General features: G+C 42.7%; 2 protein-coding genes across 2 annotated transcripts in view; both read left to right on the forward strand.

The window, feature by feature from the left end:
- LOC115295643 (zinc finger protein 91-like) overlaps positions 1-19,448 on the forward strand; it is a 71,178-nt gene that overhangs the window by 12,435 nt on the left and 39,295 nt on the right.
- Positions 6,330-9,894, forward strand: LOC115295648 (zinc finger protein 91-like). The gene has a single exon (XM_029943750.1). It carries the CDS (start codon positions 6,557-6,559, stop codon positions 8,729-8,731), a length of 2,175 nt encoding a protein of 724 aa, XP_029799610.1. The 5' UTR covers positions 6,330-6,556; the 3' UTR covers positions 8,732-9,894.

Here is a 19,448-nt window from a genome sequence, read left to right on the forward strand (position 1 = left end):
AAGAAAAAAAAATTAAAAAAAAAAAAAAAAAGAGCAGCAGCTCCCCTTGTGGATAGGCTTGGTTTGATGTGGTAGGCCTTGAGGCTGTTCTCAGGGGCTCTGCCTTGGTGTCTATGGAGATTAGAATGGTGGCACGCCAAGCTCTGCTGAGCTAGGCACTGTAGGCCACTCTAATGAGTCCGATCTCCTTGGGCCGCAGTTGAGCCGAGTTGTATTTTCCAGACCGGCCTCGGTTCAAAGTTCCAGTCCATGCACGTTTGCACTACCACAGATGAAATATATTTGTTTTGGTGGCTGGCTTCTTAGGGGGAGGAATCAGTTTGTCTTGGCTCAGGCAGGGATTTCGGCTACCCCTGCCTGAGGCAAAATGAGCAGCAGTAGGTGAAGTGCGCACCTTCACAGACCCAGCTGCGGAGTCCCCACCCCCAGCCAGGATCAATGGGGGAAGGAGAAAGAAAAGAAAAAAAAAAATTGAGACTCTCTCGGCTTCGGTAGCTGTTGCTCAAGGTGCTGTGCGCTGCTGGAAATGAGCTGGGAGCTCCTGCAGCCCAGCACTCGCCCAGGCCTCCACCCGCCGCCGACTCCCTCTTGGGGGTCGCGAAGGTGTGGGCCCTATCTTTTCCTGTGGGCACCCAGGATTCGGGATTCGCACAGCCAGTGCAAGGAGCGAGATGCACCGTGGAAATGAGATGCGTGGTTCCGTTCCCAAAACCGAGTTCAGGTGCGCGTGCCCCTGGCGCAGCCTCTGCCGGGCGCCTCTGCCGCAGCCCCTCATGGTACCGCGGCCCGCTGCCGCTGCGGGCGTCTCTCAACGTGCGCACCACCGGCACAACCGCCAGGCCCGCTTCTGCAGTCGCTTCTCACCGCGCCGCCTCCGTCGCGGGCGCCTCTCAAAAGTGCGCACCCCTGGCACAGCCGCCGGGGCCGTTTCTGTGGTCGCTTCTCACTGCGCCGCTGCAGTGCTGCCGCTGCAGCTGCTTCCGCTGCTCCCCCCGCCGCTGAGATGGCTTAGGGCTGGAAGCTGTTAACTTCTTTTGCACTACCTGGATTCGGGATTCCGGCTACCCAGCAGTTATCTATGGAGTGGGTCTCTCTCTCCAAGCGCAGCCAAATGTTCTTTACCTCTTTCCCAGAGACAGTACCTCTTCCCCAGAGACAGTACTATGAGCCTGCTCAGACTCTCTGTCTCTTCCCTTTGTCTCTTGGGCTCTGCGCGCGCTTGCCCCGCGTTGGGCTGGGGATCCTGCCTCCCCTGTCCTTCCCAGGCTGGCCCGTTTTCAGATCTCACCAGTTTGCACTCACTCAGGTATCCTTGAGGTTTTGTTCTTTCTGAAGTCCGTATTTTCTCCTTCCACTTTTGCAGATGAGAGTAATATCCTTCTCAGTTTGATCGATTGGGCAGAAGGAGTTTACAGAGCTCCCTTCCTCTCTGCCATCTTGGCTCCTCCTCTATAGTTTTGATGGTTTCCTTCCTCACATTCAGGTCCTTCAGCCATTTTGACTTTGTTTTTGTGTGTGGTGTAAGAAAGTGGTCTAGTTTCATTCTTCTGCATGTTGCTGTCCAGCTCTCCCAGCACCATCTGTTAAAGAGGCTGTCTTTTTTCCATGGGATACTCTTTGCTGCTTTGTCAAAGATAAATTGGGCATACACTTGTGGGTGTAGTTCTGGGTTCTCTATTCTAGTCCATTGGTCGATGTATTTGTTTTTGTGCCAATACCATACAGTATTGATGCTGACAGCTTTGTAGTAGAGGCTAAAGTCTGGGATTGTGATGCCTCCCGTTTTGGTTTTCTTCTTTAATATTACTTTATGTATTTGGGGTTTTTTTGTGGTTCTGTATGAATTTTTGGATAATTAGTTTTAGCTTTGAGAAGAATGCTAGTGCAATTTTGATGGGGATTGCATTGAATTTGTAGATTGCTTTGGGGAATAATGACATTTTAACAATGTTTATTGTTCCGATCCATGACATGGAATGTTTTTCCATTTCTTTGTATCTTCAGTTTCTTTCAGAAGCTTTCTATAGATTTCATCATACATGGCATTTACATCTTTCATTAGGTTTATTCCTAGGTATTTTATGGGTTTTTGTGCAATAGTGAATGGAATCAGTTTCTTGATTTCTCTTTCTGTTGCTTCATTATTGGTGTATAGGATTGCAACCGATTTCTGTACATTGATTTTGTACCCTGCTACTTTACTAAATTCATTGATCAGTTCTAGAAGGCTTCTGGTGGAGTCGATTGGGTTTTCCGTGTAGAGCATCATGTCATCTACGTAAAGTGAAAGTTTTATTACTTCCTTACCAATTCTCATGCCTTTTATTTCCTTAGTTCAGGTGCAGTTGATGTCAGGTCTTGATTTACAAGCAGACCACAGCGTCTCTAGTTATTGCTTACCATGTTTAGGCCAGGGATCCTATACTGTCCATAGCAGTCACAGAGTGCATCTGCAGGACACTGGCTTATATGATCTGGCAGGAGACATAACTGTGTCTTCTAACATACAGAGGAAACCATAGCCTTAGACAAAATGCCAAGATGGAAGAATTCCTCGAAGGTCAAAGAAGAAGATATGGCCATGAAGAGAGATTTAAGTGAAAGTTATTAGTAACATGCTTGATGGAGAATATAAGGCAGCAAACAGTCATAAGGATACTCTTCTCTGTTGAGAAAAGAATAGAGTGAACTATACCAGGGAACTAAAACACTTCAAAAAGAAACCGAGGTGAACAATGCAGTGAAGGAGATTGAGGGACATCTGGGTGGGTCAGTCTTTGAAGCATCCAATTCTTGATTTTGTCTGAGGTGATGACATTACACTTTGGAAGATGGAGCCCCATCGTTGTCTTTGTAGTGACTTCCTGTAGCATAATAGGGATTTTCTCTCCCTCTCTTTCTCCCTCTCTTCTTTCACTCTCTGTATCTCTCTCAAAAAGTAAACAGTTTTTTTTTTAAGTAAGAAACATATTGGAAACAGGCTTAGCAGTAGATAGCACGTTGGAAGTAACAGAAGAATGACTTTGTCATTTAGGGAAAAAAAATAAAAATCTTGAATCTAAGCAAAAGACTGGAGAAGAATCGTACAATAGTATTGACGTAGGGAACTTGGAGACTCCATCAAAGGTAATAATATTTGTATTATGGAAGTGAGAAGAAAGAACAGGACACAGAACATTTATTTTAAGACATAACAGGAGAAACTTTCCCAGTCTTGGAAGGAAACAGACATCCAAATGCAGGAGTATCAAAATCGTAAACACAAACCAAAGCAATGAAACGAAACTGTTTGTTCCGTTTAGGAGACTCATTTAGATAGACATAGAGACACTTGCAGCTTGACCATGGGGAAAGGGAAAAATACATAGCATGCAACTGGATGTCAAAAGAAAGCCAGAGTGGCAAGACTTCTTCCAGACAACCAGTAATTTTGTTTCTATAGTGTGTTTATCCTGCTTGGTGTCAGAGGAATGCTGGCCTCACAGGATAGTTTTGAACATGTTTCCACTCTTTCACTATTTGTAGGATTTTGAAAAGATTATCTGTAGTTACTATTTTTTTACATGTCAGGATTGACCAATGAATGCATGTGTTCTTGGGCCATTCTGTGCCCAGAGATTTTTTATTTTGAATTCAACTTTCATTTTTTTATAGGTCTAAAAAGACTTCTGAATTCATGGGTTTAAGAGTCCTATTTCAATCTTGGTAACTTATACATTTTTAGGCATTAAGTGGAAATCTTTTTTAAAATGTTTCCTTCTTTCCATGAGAGAGAGAGAGATAGTATGAGCAGGAGAGGGTCTGATTGAGCGGGAGACACGGAATCCAAAGCAGGGTCCAATCCCTGAGCTGTGAGCACAGAGCCGGATGCAAGGCTCAAGCACAATAACCCTGAGATCTAGACCTGAACTGAAGTCAGACTCTTTACCGACTGACCAACCAACCACCCCAGTGAATTTCCTTCGTTGTTTCTGCCTTGTCCATATATCATTGTATACTGTCGTGTCCTGCCCCGGCCAGCAGGGCGGAAAATCCTCGCGGGTTCTTTTCCTGAGGGAGGGAGAGAAAAACAGGGCAGGACGGAGAGACGCAGAGAGTGAAGAAACCACACACTGTTTCCAATTAAGCCTCTGTCTCCTTTATTCTTCTCTCTCTTTTATCATTAAGAAAATAATTCCTCTTATATAGAATTTTGGGGCGGAGAACTGACCCAGATCGGTTGTCAGGTAAACAGAGTCAAATACATATCAAAAGAAGCGCCCAGCCTTGCCTTTGCAAATGCTGGGGAGGGGAAGCTAGCACTGAATAATCCAAAATGCAGTTTTGATCTTTTGTGCACCTTGGCCACTCTACGTCTGGCCCAGCATGACTGACGCCAAAATCTTGGACCAGGGAATGGCAATCTCCAGCCTCCAGATGCAAATCTTGTTTACTGGTTCACTCCCCGGGAGAGTGATAATCCTTGCCTGAGGCAGCCAGGAAACTTGGCGGCTTCCGACAGTATACGTATTTGAAGCTTTGCCGGTATTGTTCTTCTCCTAAACTGGGCATTACTTTCAATGCTGTGTTATTTTTTATTCTGGTATCCGTTTTATTTACCTCTCATTTTTGTTTCTAAATAAAATAATTGCAAATGTTGCATTGTTATTTCTTCCACTACTAAACTTCAGCTGACTTCCTTTTCTACATCCTTTTGCTGTCATGTTTTTTCTGTTCATGTTTTCCTTATCTAAAGCATTTATAGAATTAAAAAATTGGAATATTGAAAGTCGTAAAAAACATAGCAGAAATAAACAGACATTGACCAAAATGATACAAGATAAAAGTAATGATTCATTAGGGTTTTCTATACACTATGTTGCCTGTGAACCGAGATACATATCTTAGGAGTTTCTGGCCCTCCTTACAGTAGTGTTTCCTTTGATTGGGTTATCTGGTAATGCTGGTACCAAAAGAGAGTAATTTCATATATTTCCTTCTCTTTACTCCTTGGGAATACTTGAGGAGATTTTAAGTACTTTCTCATGAAGTGAAATGATCAGGCATAGGTTTTCCTTCTTTGGAGTTAGCTTGTTTTTGTTTCCTTGCTTGTTTTATTTGTTTATTTTTTAATTACTCTTTCAATCAACTTAGTTGATTAGTGATTTTTTTTTCATGATGGAGTATAGGTCGTTATATTATTTTTTTACTTCATTCTCATCTATTTGTATCAATTCGTGGGCATATGATTATCATTGTTGTCTTTTTTACTCATTTTTATGTCAGCAGTATCCGTTATAATGCGTCTACTTGCACTTCACTGCTGCAACTAACGTTGGTCTCTTCTCTTACATTTTTCCTTGATTGAAAGGTATATCATTTTTGTTGATTTTTGCTGAAAGATGTTTCCTATGGTTGATTTAGTCTTGGGTTTACTGTATCCTATTTTGTTGATTTCAGTAGTCCATTTCAGTTTCCTTCTGTGGTAATTTGGTTTCGTGTGGTACATTTCCTGATTATTTGAGGTATAGGAAAATGATTTGCACTGTCGCATGACAGTACTACAGAATTTTCTGTTATGCTATATGGTCTGTGTGTTGTGTGCAAGCTTTGTGTCCATGGAGGGTGCAAGTCCTGATGATCCCTTCTCAAACTATTGGCTGACGTTTTCTGATTGATTTTTTTAAAAGATTTTTTAATGTATTTTTTAAAATTTATTTTTGAAAGACAGACAGAGACAGTGCGAGCAGGGAAGGGTCAGAGAGAGAGGGAGATACAGAATCTGAAGCAGGCTCCAAGCTCTGAGCTAGCTATCACACAGAGCCTGACACAGGGCTCAAACCCACAAACTGTGAGGTCGTGACCTGAGCCGAAGCTGGATGCTCAACCAACTGAGCCACTCAGGCGCCCTTGATTTTGAGGTTATATAATAGAGTTCTACAGTGTATTCGTCTGAGAGTACAAAATGGGATGATGTTACATTCCTCTTATTTGGTATCTTTCAGCTGTATCTTTACAATGCACCCAGAGATTCCTACCCTCATCGTGCTTAGAACATTCTCTTCAAAAAGAGTCAACAGGAGAACATAGTACACTTGAGAATTTACACTTACTGATACACCGGGTCAACAATAGGAAGAGTGAAGAGCATCAAGCATTTCATGATGGCCATATCCAAACAGAGACATTCGCACATAAGAATCTTACTGCCCGAAGTGGTGAACAGTACAAATTATTTGGCAAAACTTCCCCTTTCAAGTTAGCTATTTCTGTCAAGCCATGTGTTTCCGTAACCAAAAACTCAAATCAGATATTGACACATAAATATTTGTTGAGAGAAATTTTTGAAAATCAGGAAAGTGAACTCATTGGTGTTGAAAATAAGTATTTGCCCCAATTTGAAAGTGGGATTGGACTGACCTTTCACTCAATTGTTTCTGAGAATCATACATTTAAAACTGAAGAAGAAAGTGTTAGGTGGCAACAACTTGAGGGACACATCAGAAAGAGGTCAACCCAACAATATTATGAGACGATTTTGAATGGACAGAGAATCGTTGTTCACAGTGAATCTGAGATGAAATTTAACCAAGGCTCCAACGTTCAGAAATCTCTACATTTTAATTTGCCAGAAAACTATGTTGAATCTAATAAAGGTGAGGAAGTCTTGTCTCAAAAACCTAAACGTATCATACAGAGGAGTACACATCTGAAAGACACTCCTTATAAATATAGAGAACGTGACAATGCTGTGCAACTGTCCTCCAGTGTTAAAGATCATCAGACAAGTTGTGTGGGAAAAAAGCCATCCACATGTAATAAGTCTGGAAACACATTTACTCAGTCACCAAGACTAAATATACATAAGACAATTACTACTGGAGAGAAAAGGTACACTTGTAAGGACTGTGGCCTAGTCTTTCATTGGAACTCAACACTATCTCAAAATCAGCAAATGCATGCTGGAGAGAAGTCATACAACTGTGAAGAGTGTGCTAAAACCTTTAAGGACTGCTCATCACAGAATACACGAGGGCAAATCCATATTAGAGAGAGACTTGACAAATGTCAACAATGTGGCAAGGCCTTTAATAGGCACTCCTACCTTTCTAGACATAAGAGCGTGCATATTGGAGAGAAACCTTTCCAATGTAAAGAATGTGCCCAAGCCATTAAAGAGAACTCGAATGTCTCTTATAATCCCAGGGTTGACACTGAAGAGAAACCTTACCAAAGTAAAGAATATGACAAGCCCTTTCGTGATCACTCACACCTTAGTCAACATCTCGAAATGAATACTGCAGAGAAACCTTACAAATGTGAACAATGTGGCAAGGCCTTTATAAACCACTCAAGCCTAACTCAGCATCACAGAATTCATACTGGTGAGAAACCTTACAAATGTGAACAATGTGGCAAGGCCTTTCGCCATGACACAAGCCTTACTGTACATCTCAGAATTCATACTGGAGAGAAACCTTACAAATGTGAACAATGTGGCAAGGCCTTTCGCCACGACACAAGCCTTACTGTACATCTCAGAATTCATACTGGAGAGAAACCTTACAAATGTGAACAATGTGGCAAGGCCTTTCGCCAGCAGTCACACCTTAGTCAACATCACGGAATTCATACTGGAGGGAAACCTTACAAATGTGAAGAGTGTGGCAAGACCTTTACCCGGTACTCAAGACTTACTCTACATCTCAGAAATCATACTGGAGAGACACCTTACAAATGTGAAGAATGTGGCAAGTCCTTTATAACCCACCCAAGCCTTACTGTACATCACAGAGTTCATACTGGAGAGAAACCTTACAAATGTGAACAATGTGGCAAGGACTTTCGCCTGCAGTCACACCTTAGTCAACATCACAGAATTCATACTGGAGAAAAACCATACAAATGTGAACAGTGTGGCAAGGCCTTTTGCAGGCAGTCACAACTTACTGTACATTACAGAGTTCATACTGGAGAGAAACCTTATAAATGTCAAGAATGTGGCATGGCCTTTAGCCAGCATTCAATCCTTACTAACCATCACAGAGTTCATACTGGAGTGAAACCTTACAAATGTCAAGAATGTGGCAAGGCCTTTATCAACCAATCACAACTTAGTGAACATCTCAGAGTTCATACTGGAGTGAAACCTTACAAATGTCAAGATTGTGGCAAGGCCTTCATCAAGCCATCACACCTTAGTCAACATCTCAGAGTTCATACTGGAGAGAAACCTTACAAATGTCAAGAATGTGGCAAGGCCTTTATCAAGCCATCACACCTTGGTCAACATCTCAGAACTCATACTGGAGAGAAACCTTACAAATGTCAAGAATGTGACAAGGCTTTTAGCCAGTACTCATATCTTACGCGACATGTCAGAATTCATATCAGAGAGAAACCTTACAAATGTCAGGAATGTGGCAAGGCCTTTATCAAGCCATCATACCTTAGTGAACATCACAGAATTCATACTAGAGAGACACCTTACAAATGTCAAGAATGTGGCAAGGCCTTTATCAAGCCATCACACCTTGGTCAACATCTTAGAATTCATACTGGAGAGAAACCTTACAAATGTCAAGAATGTGGCAAGGCCTTTATCAACCGATCACACCTTAGTGAACATCTCAGAATTCATACTGGAGTGAAACCTTACAAATGTCAAGAATGTGGCAAGACCTTTCCCTGGCCATCAAAACTTACCAGACATCACAGAATTCATATAAGAGAGAAACTTGAAAAATGTTAAAGGAATATCAGTGCCTGTAAGTGGCCCTCAGCCCTTACTGGACATCAGAGAATTATTAGTGGAGAGTAACCATAGAAATGTAAACAACGTGGCAGGCTCTCCCTGCTCATTAGAACATACTCAACATTATAGTTACCACATAGCAGCAAAACTGTGAAATGGAAGGAACGTGGCCGTCCCTTTACCTAGAATTCTATCTTTGCTCAGTGTCATAAAATGCTCCTTTGATGCAAACCCTAGACATGTAATGAATGAGGAAAGACCATCATTTTAAATTACACTCTAGCAAACACCAGACAGTGCATATAGGAAAGTAACTGAAAAGATAGAATTACAGAAGTATTAAATTGAGTATCAAATGTCAATCATGTTACACACAAGTAGAAAGCAGCACATCAGTCACTCTGTTGAGACATTACACCCAAATATTTGTAGACCATAATGGAAAGTGAACACTTAGAACACTTTAAACACATTTGTGCTATTCTCATTTAGTGAATGGGCTTTGCATAGGTGTAATTAATTTTAATATGTCCGTTTTGGGAGCCATTCCGAACTCTCTAGTTGAGAATACTCCTTGTTAGGTTAAGGCAGGTTTGCAAGGCCTCCTGCCATCAGATGATGACTGATATCCACCCTCACTCAATTGTTTTGGCTTGAGCACAAATGCCACAGGCACCTTGTTGATTGGTATCCAGAATGACTTGTCCCGGTTTTCTGGCCCCAAAATGCTGATTGCCCCTTGTGAAGAAACTTATTATAGGAACTCCTTTTGTGATTATGGGAGCAAACATTGTGTTTTCTGAGAATTCTGTTATTCCTATAGTTCCTCCTTAAGCAGACAGGCTGTTGACCCTTGCTCACAAAGAACTAACTTCCGCCTCTGCTTCTCTATAAACATTGTCTTGAATTTAAACACCTAAGATACCTTCCTTTCCCATATCGTAAGCATCTAAATCATCCACATCATCACTATTGATAAAGGTAATGCAGGCGGCTTCTGCAAATCAGTGTTCTGGGAAATTTTTTCATAGCAAAGAAATTTGTCATCAGACATCATTGTCTAAGGCTAGTACCTCTTCAGTGCTTTTCCCATACACTTAACCATAAATAAAGTTGAGTCTCAGTCAGAGCAGAGATGCCTGCCTGGTGACCAGAAAGAATCTCGTGGCTCTCTCATCCCTCTCACCGACACCATCCATCCTTCAGGGACCCCTGGAGAGGGTGGAGCGCGACTTGGGCAAGTGGCACCTGAACGAGTACCTGAAGGTAAGCCTTTCTCTTTAAACTAAGTCCTTATCATTGCATTAGGCAGGATGGTTAGGGTTCCACCATAGGGTGCCACTGAACTCCCCTACATAAGATTAGTAGGGTTAGTTGGTGAATAAGCACAGAACTGTTTGTGAGATATTATGGGCCATAAAGACTCTAAGCAAAGGAGACTCTATAATATGGAACATGCTAACAACAAATGGGGTAAAGGTATGCCCTCAACATCGTGCTCGATTTTTACCTTTTGTTAAAAGGTGTGCCCCTGGTTCCCTGAAGCAGAACTTTGAGCCTAGATACCTGGAATCAGGATGAAGAAGAAATTAGACAACGTTATACTTCAAAAGGCCCTCAATAGGTCCCGGTCGAAGTTCTTTCTGTGTTGACCCTTAGATGGGGGTGTTAGACTCCTCAAAAGTGAGTTTTGGAGTCTTCAAGCCCACAGCCCTTCCAAATGATAACAAGGTGGACTCAGGGACAGTTCCCAACTCCACCACTACAAAGGTTTCAAATTTAATACCAAACATTTGGGTTTTCCTCGTTCAGATGACAGGGACTTTGCCTCCATCTGGGCCTCTTCCTCCCATGCCACTTTCAAAAGCAGTAGGGCTCAGAGCCACCATTCAAGAGGCAGAAAGGAGATACAGATTTTGTTGGCTGCTTCCTCGTTGCTCTAAAGTTAGAATTTGATGGGGACCCTTCTTGGGAACCTCTTCCCTATAACATTGTTAAGAAACTAAAAACTACCTGCACTGAATATGGACTGCTTGAGTCCTGTACACTCACATTGCCTGAGGCTCCAATAGCCCGTTGGATGACACCTTAGGACTGGATTCAGGTTGCAGAAGCATGCCTGTCAGGAGGCCAATATCTGCTATGGAAAGCAGAATATGATGAGCTAGCTAGAAAAAAGCAGCAGTAAATAAAAAGACGAATAGAGACATTACCCTCAGGAAACTTCTGGGTGAGGGTGATTTGATCACTGCTCAAGCTCTGATGTATCTTAACCAGGAGACCGTACAACAGGTCACTGATTGTGCCTATAACGCATGGAGAGCTTTGCCAGTCGCGGTAGGCAAGGCCGCTCCCTTGGGAGAAATCCAACAATGATCAGATGAAAGCTATGAGGATTTTTTTCTAGACTCATAGAAGCTATTTGAAGAGTATTAACTAATGATGAGGCCATGGACGTTCTCGTTAAACAACTAGCATTTGAAAATCCCTTTTCTGCTTGCCAGTATTTTTGCAGCTTATGAGAAAGACAGGCACCTTAACTCATGTCAAACAATGCGCAGATATAAGTCCACCATTTATCCAGGGCAAGGCTATGGCAGCAGCTTTAATGGGAGAAACAAACCCTCAATATGTCAGGTCCTTCGGGGAGTCAGGAGGTACAAAGCTTAAAACACCTTCCTCAATGTCGAATTGCTATTCTTGTGGGCAAGTGGGACATTTCAGTAGAGACCGCCAGGTAAAAAGCAATTATCTCCCTGCGAAGTGCACCTGTTCCTCTGGTGATCAATACTAACAATGTATCCAGTACTATGTGCCCTAGGTTCAAAAGGGCTTTCACTGGGCCAAATATTGGAAATCTAAATTTCACAAAAATGTCCAATGACCGGGGACCAATCTCCAAAAATCTCAGGACCAGGGGAACAAATTGAGGGGCCACCCCTGGGTCGACACTAATTGGGGCAACATTCTTCAGCCCTCTGAATCGGTTTGCCAATTTCGATGAGTCTCCGTGCTCTATCAAGCAACCCCAGGCCGCACAGGACTGGACCTCCGTTCCTGATCCAGCAGGATACTAATGCCTGATTTACCTCCTGTAACTATTCCCACCGGTATTAAAGGGGCCCGGGCCCTCTGGGGTAGTCAGAATAATATTGGGATGGAGCTCCATCTCCCTTTAGGGCATCACTATGATCCCTTGGACCAATGATGCTGATTATCAGGGAGAGATCAAGGTGGTGTTGTCTCCTCCTTTCACAAAGCAAATTTTTAAGGATCAGAGAATTGCCCAGTTACTATTATTGCCTTATTATCACATAGGAAAGGATGCCACTAATGCCCCCAGAGGAGGATGCGGCTTTGGGTCTAGCGATATGGCATTTTGGATACAGTAGATTATGGCCTCCAGTTTCACTTAAGTATTATAGATTCAGGGAATCCCTGATCAAGGACTCCTAGACACCGTAGCAGATGTCCCCTGCATCACAGGGAAAGATTGGCCGTCAGCTTTGTCATCTCTAAGTGCTTCTGCTCCTCTTATGGGTATAGGACAGGCTTCTAATGTGGCAAATAGCTCTTAAGTTCTAAAATGGTCAGAGGAGGAACACAATTCAGGAACATTTTGTCCTTATTTTATTCCTTCCATTCCCTTTTCTTCATGGGAGCAAGAAATTTTATCCCAGATGAGAATGTTACTTTATACTCCAGGTGACAAGGTCACTAGTCAGATGTTTCAAGTGGCGTTTCATCCCAACAAAAGTTTAGACAAGACGCAACAGGGTCTAATAACTCTAATAAAACCCAAATTCGTCAAAAAAGAGGTTGGCTCTCCAGATTCGTAGAAAGGGCCATTTTTTCTTTTCCTGCTGACCCAGTAATCTGGAAATCAGGTGCTCCTTTTTGGGTAGAACAATGGCCTTTCAATTCTGACAAAATAGCAGCAGCAAGACACCTTCCAAAACAGCTTAAGGAAGGACCTATCAAGCCTTCCAATAGTCCGTGGAAATCTTCCATTTTGTTAATAGAAGAAAATCATGTAAATGGAAATTATTGCCAGATCGGAGGGCAATAAATACTACTATGGAAAGTATGGGCCCTTTTCAAACCCTGTGGCAGTGCCAGAAGGTTCTCAAGTAATTGTGATAGATTTACAAGATTGTTTCTTCACATTCCCCTGTATGATGAGGAATTGCCAGAGATTTGCCTTTAGTCTTCCTTCTGAAAACTAAGCAGCTTTATCCAAGGTATCAATGGAAGGTCTTGATATAGGTAATGAAAAATACCCCTCCACTTTGTCCAAAGTTGGTAAATCTGACCCTGGAACCGGACAGACAGTCATATAATGGCCTCTACCTCATTTATTCTATGAATGATATAATTTTGGTTCACCCTGATGAACCAGTGCTGCACGAAATCCCAATGGAAATTGTCGGTTCCCTGCTGCAATTTTGTCTAGCAGTAGCCCCAGAGAAGATTCAAGTGGAACCACACTTTAATTACTTGGGCAGGATACTTAACACTCCAACAGTGACCGCTCAACCTTCACAACTAAGATAAGACCATTTAGTCTCTTTTAATGATTTTCGAAAACTTTTAAGGTAGATTTGTTTGATTCCGCCCTATCTAAAAGTTACTACATCAGATCTAAGGCTTCTTTTTGACATCCTTCAGGGGATCCCGCTCTGAAATCTCCACAGAGTCTCACAGAGGAAGCTGTAGAGGCCTGTGTAAAGTCGACGAGGCCATCAATCATCAAACTTTATCCAGGGTGGACTATCAAAACCCTTGGTCTTGAATTCTTCAGCCCACCAAACACACCCCTACTGTGTGTCTTTGGCAGGATGGACCCTTAGAATGGATTCATCTCGCAGCTACTCCTAAAAAGGACATGTCATATCCTTCCTTAGTGGCCACCCTTATGACCAGGGGACATAAGCGAAGTAAAGAATTGTTTGGTCAAGAGGTGGCTTTTAATATAGTTTCTTGCACTACAGACCAATTAAACATCTTATGTCAAAACAACGAGGATTGGCAAATTACTATAAAAGGATTCATTGGAGAAATTGGGATTCACCACCCTACCAATTCAATTTTTCATTTTCTGAAAATTCATCCCCTTAAATTCCCAAACAACACTAGGTAGGAGCCCTTACCCCAGCCAGCCACGTTGGTTTTTACAGATGGTTCCCTTAATGTAAAGGCTGTTACTATTATTGATGGTCATTCCCGTGGTCAAGTCACCAAGGAAACTTCTGCTCAACGAGCTCCATTAATGGCAGTCATTTCTGCTTTTGCCCATTTGACTGAGGTTCCTTTGAACTTGTATACGGACTCTCGTTATATAACAAGGTTGTTTCCCCACATTGAAACAGCCTCTCTTCCCGAGTTTCAATCCACAAGTTTTCCCCTGCTTCACTAACTTCACAAAGACTCATCTACCTCCGAACTCGGCCTTTTTTCTTTTGGCACAGTGGAGCTCATAGTAATTTGCCAGGCCCCTTAGCTCAAGGAAATCATCAGGCTGATTCGCTTACTAGGGCTTCTAATTCTTCAGCCCTGGAAGAAGCCCGCTTATGCCATGAATTACGTCATCAAAATGCCTCTGCACTCATCTCCAACTTAATATCTCTAGGGAAGCCGCTCGAGAAGGAGTCCGCCTCTGTAAGTAATACCCCACTCATTTTCCATCCCTACCCTCTGGGGTCAGCCCAAGAGGTCTGAGACTCTGATTTATGGCAAATGGATGCTACGTACGTACCATCCCTTGGAAAACTTTGTTATGTTCGTGGATGTGTTGATACATTTTCTCATATCATCACTTCTGCCCGTATTACAAAAATGTATTTCAACATCTTTTCCTTAGCTTTTCCTATTTAGAGATTCTGAAAGCTATCAAACTGACAATGCACCAGCTTACACTTCTGTCACTTTCAAAAGGTTTACTCTAACTTTCTTTTAATTTTTTAAAATGTATTTTATTTTGCAAGACAGAGACAGAGAGTGAGGGAGGGAGGGGCACAGAGAGAAGGAGACACAGAATATGAAGCAGGCTCCTGGTTCTGAGCTGAGCTGTCAGCACAGAGCCCGATGCGGGGCTCGAACCAACAGACTGTGAGATCATGACTTGAGCCAATGTTGGACGCTCAGCTGACTGAGCCACCCAGGCGCCCCAGGTTTACTCCAACTTTCAAGACTTTTCATACCTAGGAATTCCTTACAATCCCCAAGGACAAGAAATTGTTGAGAGTGCGCATCAGATCCTAATGGCTCAAATTAAAATATTACAAGAAGGGGAGTTTAAGGATAGCTCTCCACATCACATTCTCTCCCATGCTTTATTTGTCATTAATAACGTTAATATAGATCTTACCAACTGTACCAATATGTGTAAGCGTTGAAATCCAGCTTTAGGGAAACGTAAGACTTTGGTAAGATGGAAAGATTTGCTTCCTGGCCAATGAAAGGGACCCCGTGGTGTACTAACCTGGGGACGAGGGCATGCTTGTGTCTATGCACAGGACGCAGACTGCCCCTCGTGGATTCCAGATCGTTTCATGGGACACTACGTCGAGCCCTCCAACTCCTCCCTCAACTTCGCTGCCTCCTCTGCCATACGGGGCCACGGACCCAGGAAAGAATGAGGCAAACCATCAAATCCTCAACTCCCTGCCTCCTACCGACCTGTGAATAGTGAGGACACTCACTCACACAGACCATGAGTGAGCTCTTCTTGCAGAAAGATTGTCCCCATTGCTGCCGCCGCCGCCGATTGGCCCAATCTATATGGGGCTCCACTCATCCTTTATGGGGACAATTAAAATCCCTAGCAGATGAGGCTATTACCCTCTTTGAAACTCAGGGAGCCACAGTCACTCCAGCTACACTCTTTGTAGCTCTTCGTGTGTTATTGTCTTCTCAGGACCATAGGGACGATGCCCTTAAACAACAGCATTGTGCTTCTATCCCAAACCCTCCTATGTTAAAGCTTGTAACATGGGCAAATGAGCTTCTTTCTGTTTTTACTAATAACCTAAATTTACTCAGTGGCAGCACAGATAATGAGTTCTTAATGCCTCAAATCAATCCTGATAATTCCTATATCATAAAATCCAGTTCTCCCATATGTTTTTCTTATGATCATGCTCTTAAGGGGTGACTTCCTGTCTCTTTAAGGGCCTGTTACTGGGGCGCCTGGGTGGCCCAGTTGGTTTAGCGTTTGGCTTCCGCTCAGGTCATGATCTCACAGTTCATGGATTTGAGCCCCATGTCTGGCTCCTTGCTGACAGCTAGTTCGGATCCTGGAGCCTGCTTGGGATTCTGTGTCTCCCATTCTCTCTCTGACCCTCCCTGCTCACGCTCTCTCTCTCTGTCTCTCAAAAGTAAGTAAAAAACATTAAAAAATTTTTAAATAAATAAGGGCCTGTCACTGATTCTCCAGCTGAAGTTAATGGAATGTAGTCATTTTAGTCTATATATTTTTTGGCTCTGTGAGGTGGAGACCCTATTATTGATGATGAACATTCCATTCCTAAAAATGTAAGTTGCTGCAACAAGCCACCTCCTTTCCAGACTCTTTAACAATAACTCACATGACAACGTCTGGATGCTCATTGACGTTAACAAAGGTTATCCTCTATGGTGGTCTTCTATGTAGCCTATGGGAATAGGTTATTATTTAATATACGCTAAACAGGGGCGCCTGGGTGGCTCAGTCGGTTAAGCGTCCGACTTCAGCTCAGATTATTATCTCACGGTTTATGGGTTTGACCCCGAGTCAGGTTCCATGCTGAGAGCATGGAGCTGCTTCAGATCTGTGTCTCTCTTTCTCTCTGCCCCTCCCCTATTCATGCTTTGTCTCTCTCTGCTCAAAAATAAACTATTTAAAAAAATATACACTAACCAATGTATGATTGTCTAATCCCATGCCATTTGTTAACTATAGGTATTATATAAAGAACTCACCCCTGGGGTGCCTGTGTGGCTCAGTCGTTTAACATTCCAACTTTGGCTCAGGTCATGATTTCACGTTTGTGAGTTTGAGCCCTGCATCGGACTCTGTGCTGAGAGCTCAGACCCTGGAGCCTGCTTAGGATTCTGTTTCTCCCTCTCCCCTCTCTCTCTGCCCCTTCCCATCTCATTCTCTGTCTCTCTCTGTCTCAAAAAGAAATAAAACATTTTAAATAATAAAAGAAAAGAAAACTCACCCAGATACTCTTCGTCAGATACTCTTATACCTAGGCCCTTATCAATTAAAGATGACACGTTAATGGATGGGTACCTCCTCTGCTAACAAGTACTATTGATGGCAGTCTCATAAAACAAACTAACATTTGGCAGCTTGTCGCTGCAATGGTCTTATTATATTGACCTGCCCAAAGGTTCCTACCAATTATGCAGTCACTGCCTGTGTTCAAGCACCCTATGCCTTCCTGCATTCTAATATGACCCATGGAAGGTTTAGTGTCAAATTGAAAATGGATGAACGTTACTTTACTACATGTACAGGGTGTGTTCTAACTAACTGTATTTCTCCGGAGAATGGAATAAGGTTTTGATGATATTTTGACAACCTCCTATGGTATGCTACCTGTAATACTGAATATCACTTGGTATGTTGATTATGGGTTTGCAGGTCATACAGGAGATCAAATATGCTCTCATACGTCCAAAGCGATTCATCGGAACCTTACTATTGGGCATTACAGCATGAATTGCCATGATAGGGTCTGTAGCTGCTTCCAATGTCACCCTTGTCCAGGAGGTACCTACAGCCCAACCTGTTAACCAGTTGACAAAAAAAATGTCTTTTTTGCATTGGTCACTCAGGAAATAATTGACAGGAGATTGGACACTAAGGTTAATGCGTTAGTAAAGACGGTACTGTGTCAGAAATGAATTAAACTTTATAAAATATCTTTTGCCCTTCGATGTCACAAGGAATACACTTGGATCTGTGTTACTTCTCTCTAACATAATGATACCATCCACACTTGGGAGAATATCCATAATCATCTATTTGGCATTTGGAACCCTTCTAATTTTAGCATTGATGTCCAGACCCTTCATGAACAGATCCAGGCAATTGATGCATCCTCTATCTTTATCTCTCCTGCACAGATTGCAACCTCCTTTCAGCAAGGGTTACAGAATCTCTTTAGCTCTCAGGGGCCAATTTCACTCCTGACTAATGTTGGCATGGTGGCTGGAGCATCCATGCTCATTTTGTTCCTTGTTCTCTGTCTCTTTAAAATAACTGATCGAGAGGTTTACAGCCCAAACGTTGAGCTACACCAACTTCATTTACAAATAAAAAAGGTGGTGATGTTGGGAGACATTCTGAACTCACAAGTTGAGAATAAATTTCATGAGGTTAAGGCAGGTTTGCAAGACCTCCTGTCATCAGATGATGACCGATATCTACCCCCACTCAATTGTTTTTGCTTGAGCACCATCCCACAGGCACCTTGTTTATTGCTATTGGAAGTGACTCGTCTCTTGATTCTGTTCTAATCTACGCTGATTGCATCTTGTGCAGGATCTTATCATAGAAACTTCTTATTTCGTGATCATGGGAGCAGACATTCTGTTTTCTGAGAATCCTGTTTTTCTTATCCTCCCTCTTAAGCAGACAGGCTATTGATCCCTGCTCACAAAGAACTAACTTCTGCCTTCACTATGCTAAAAGCACCCTTTGTTTTTAAATATGTAAGATACCTTCTTCTCCCATGTGATAAACATCTAAATCACCTACATCAGTCACTATTGATAAAGGGTATGCATGAGTCTTCTACACATGTATATTCTGGGAAATTTTTACATATCAAAGAAATTTGTCATCAGAAATCATTATCTAAGGCAAATGCCACTTCTGTGCTGTTTCCCATACACATAAGCCTAAATAAAGCTGACTCAGTGCAGAGACGCTTGGCTGTAGATGAGAAAGAAACATGAGGCTCTCTCACTCTCTTGCCAACACTGTGCATCCTTCAGGGTGCCGCCGCCCAGACCGCCAGCAGTCCGAAAGACGCACGACACCAAGATTCGTTGCAGAGGCTTTTATTGGCCACTTCTTTCTTTCTTCTTCTTTCCCTTCCCCGCTGCTTGCTCCCCCATATATACCTGCTGCCCAGGCTGCGCGGCAGCTCATGAGAGGCTGGCAGAGGAAGGGCTGACCCATTCCATGGCCTCGCATTGGTCGCTCACTCATCGCGGTATCTGGCCGGGGGGCGGGAGCACTAGAGGCCGGCAGGCCGTACCTCGCCATGTGCTCGGGCAGGGTGCCAAGGCGCCATCATGCATCCGCCTCCTACATCAGGGGACCCTGGTCATGCTGAGCTGGACTCCGGCAGAAATTAAAATACTGACATATGCAAGTAGTACTTACTCTAAAACAAGGTAAATTCGTTAAAGCAATTTTACACCAACTTACTTACATAGAAAGTTTACATTTTTACAAATAAGTGGTTTTTAGAAAGAAGCTGGATGCCACTGTGTGATGTTTCCATTGCTTCTTTCTATAGTCGTTATAAATGCCTTGAGCACTGCCTGTGCTAGAATTGGTACAAACTCAGAAACAGTGGTGTACTTTTCTTTTTTCGATAAGATACTCCGTTCGTGTAGTGTGAGCTGTATTTGGAAGGCTCATAGATAAGAGGATTTTGTTTTTTCATCAGTTCTGGTGTGTTTCATGTCATAGCCTGTCATCCTATCTTGTTTA

The sequence above is a fragment of the Suricata suricatta genome, chromosome 7, assembly GCF_006229205.1.
Source record: "Suricata suricatta isolate VVHF042 chromosome 7, meerkat_22Aug2017_6uvM2_HiC, whole genome shotgun sequence".
NCBI lineage: Eukaryota > Metazoa > Chordata > Mammalia > Carnivora > Herpestidae > Suricata > Suricata suricatta.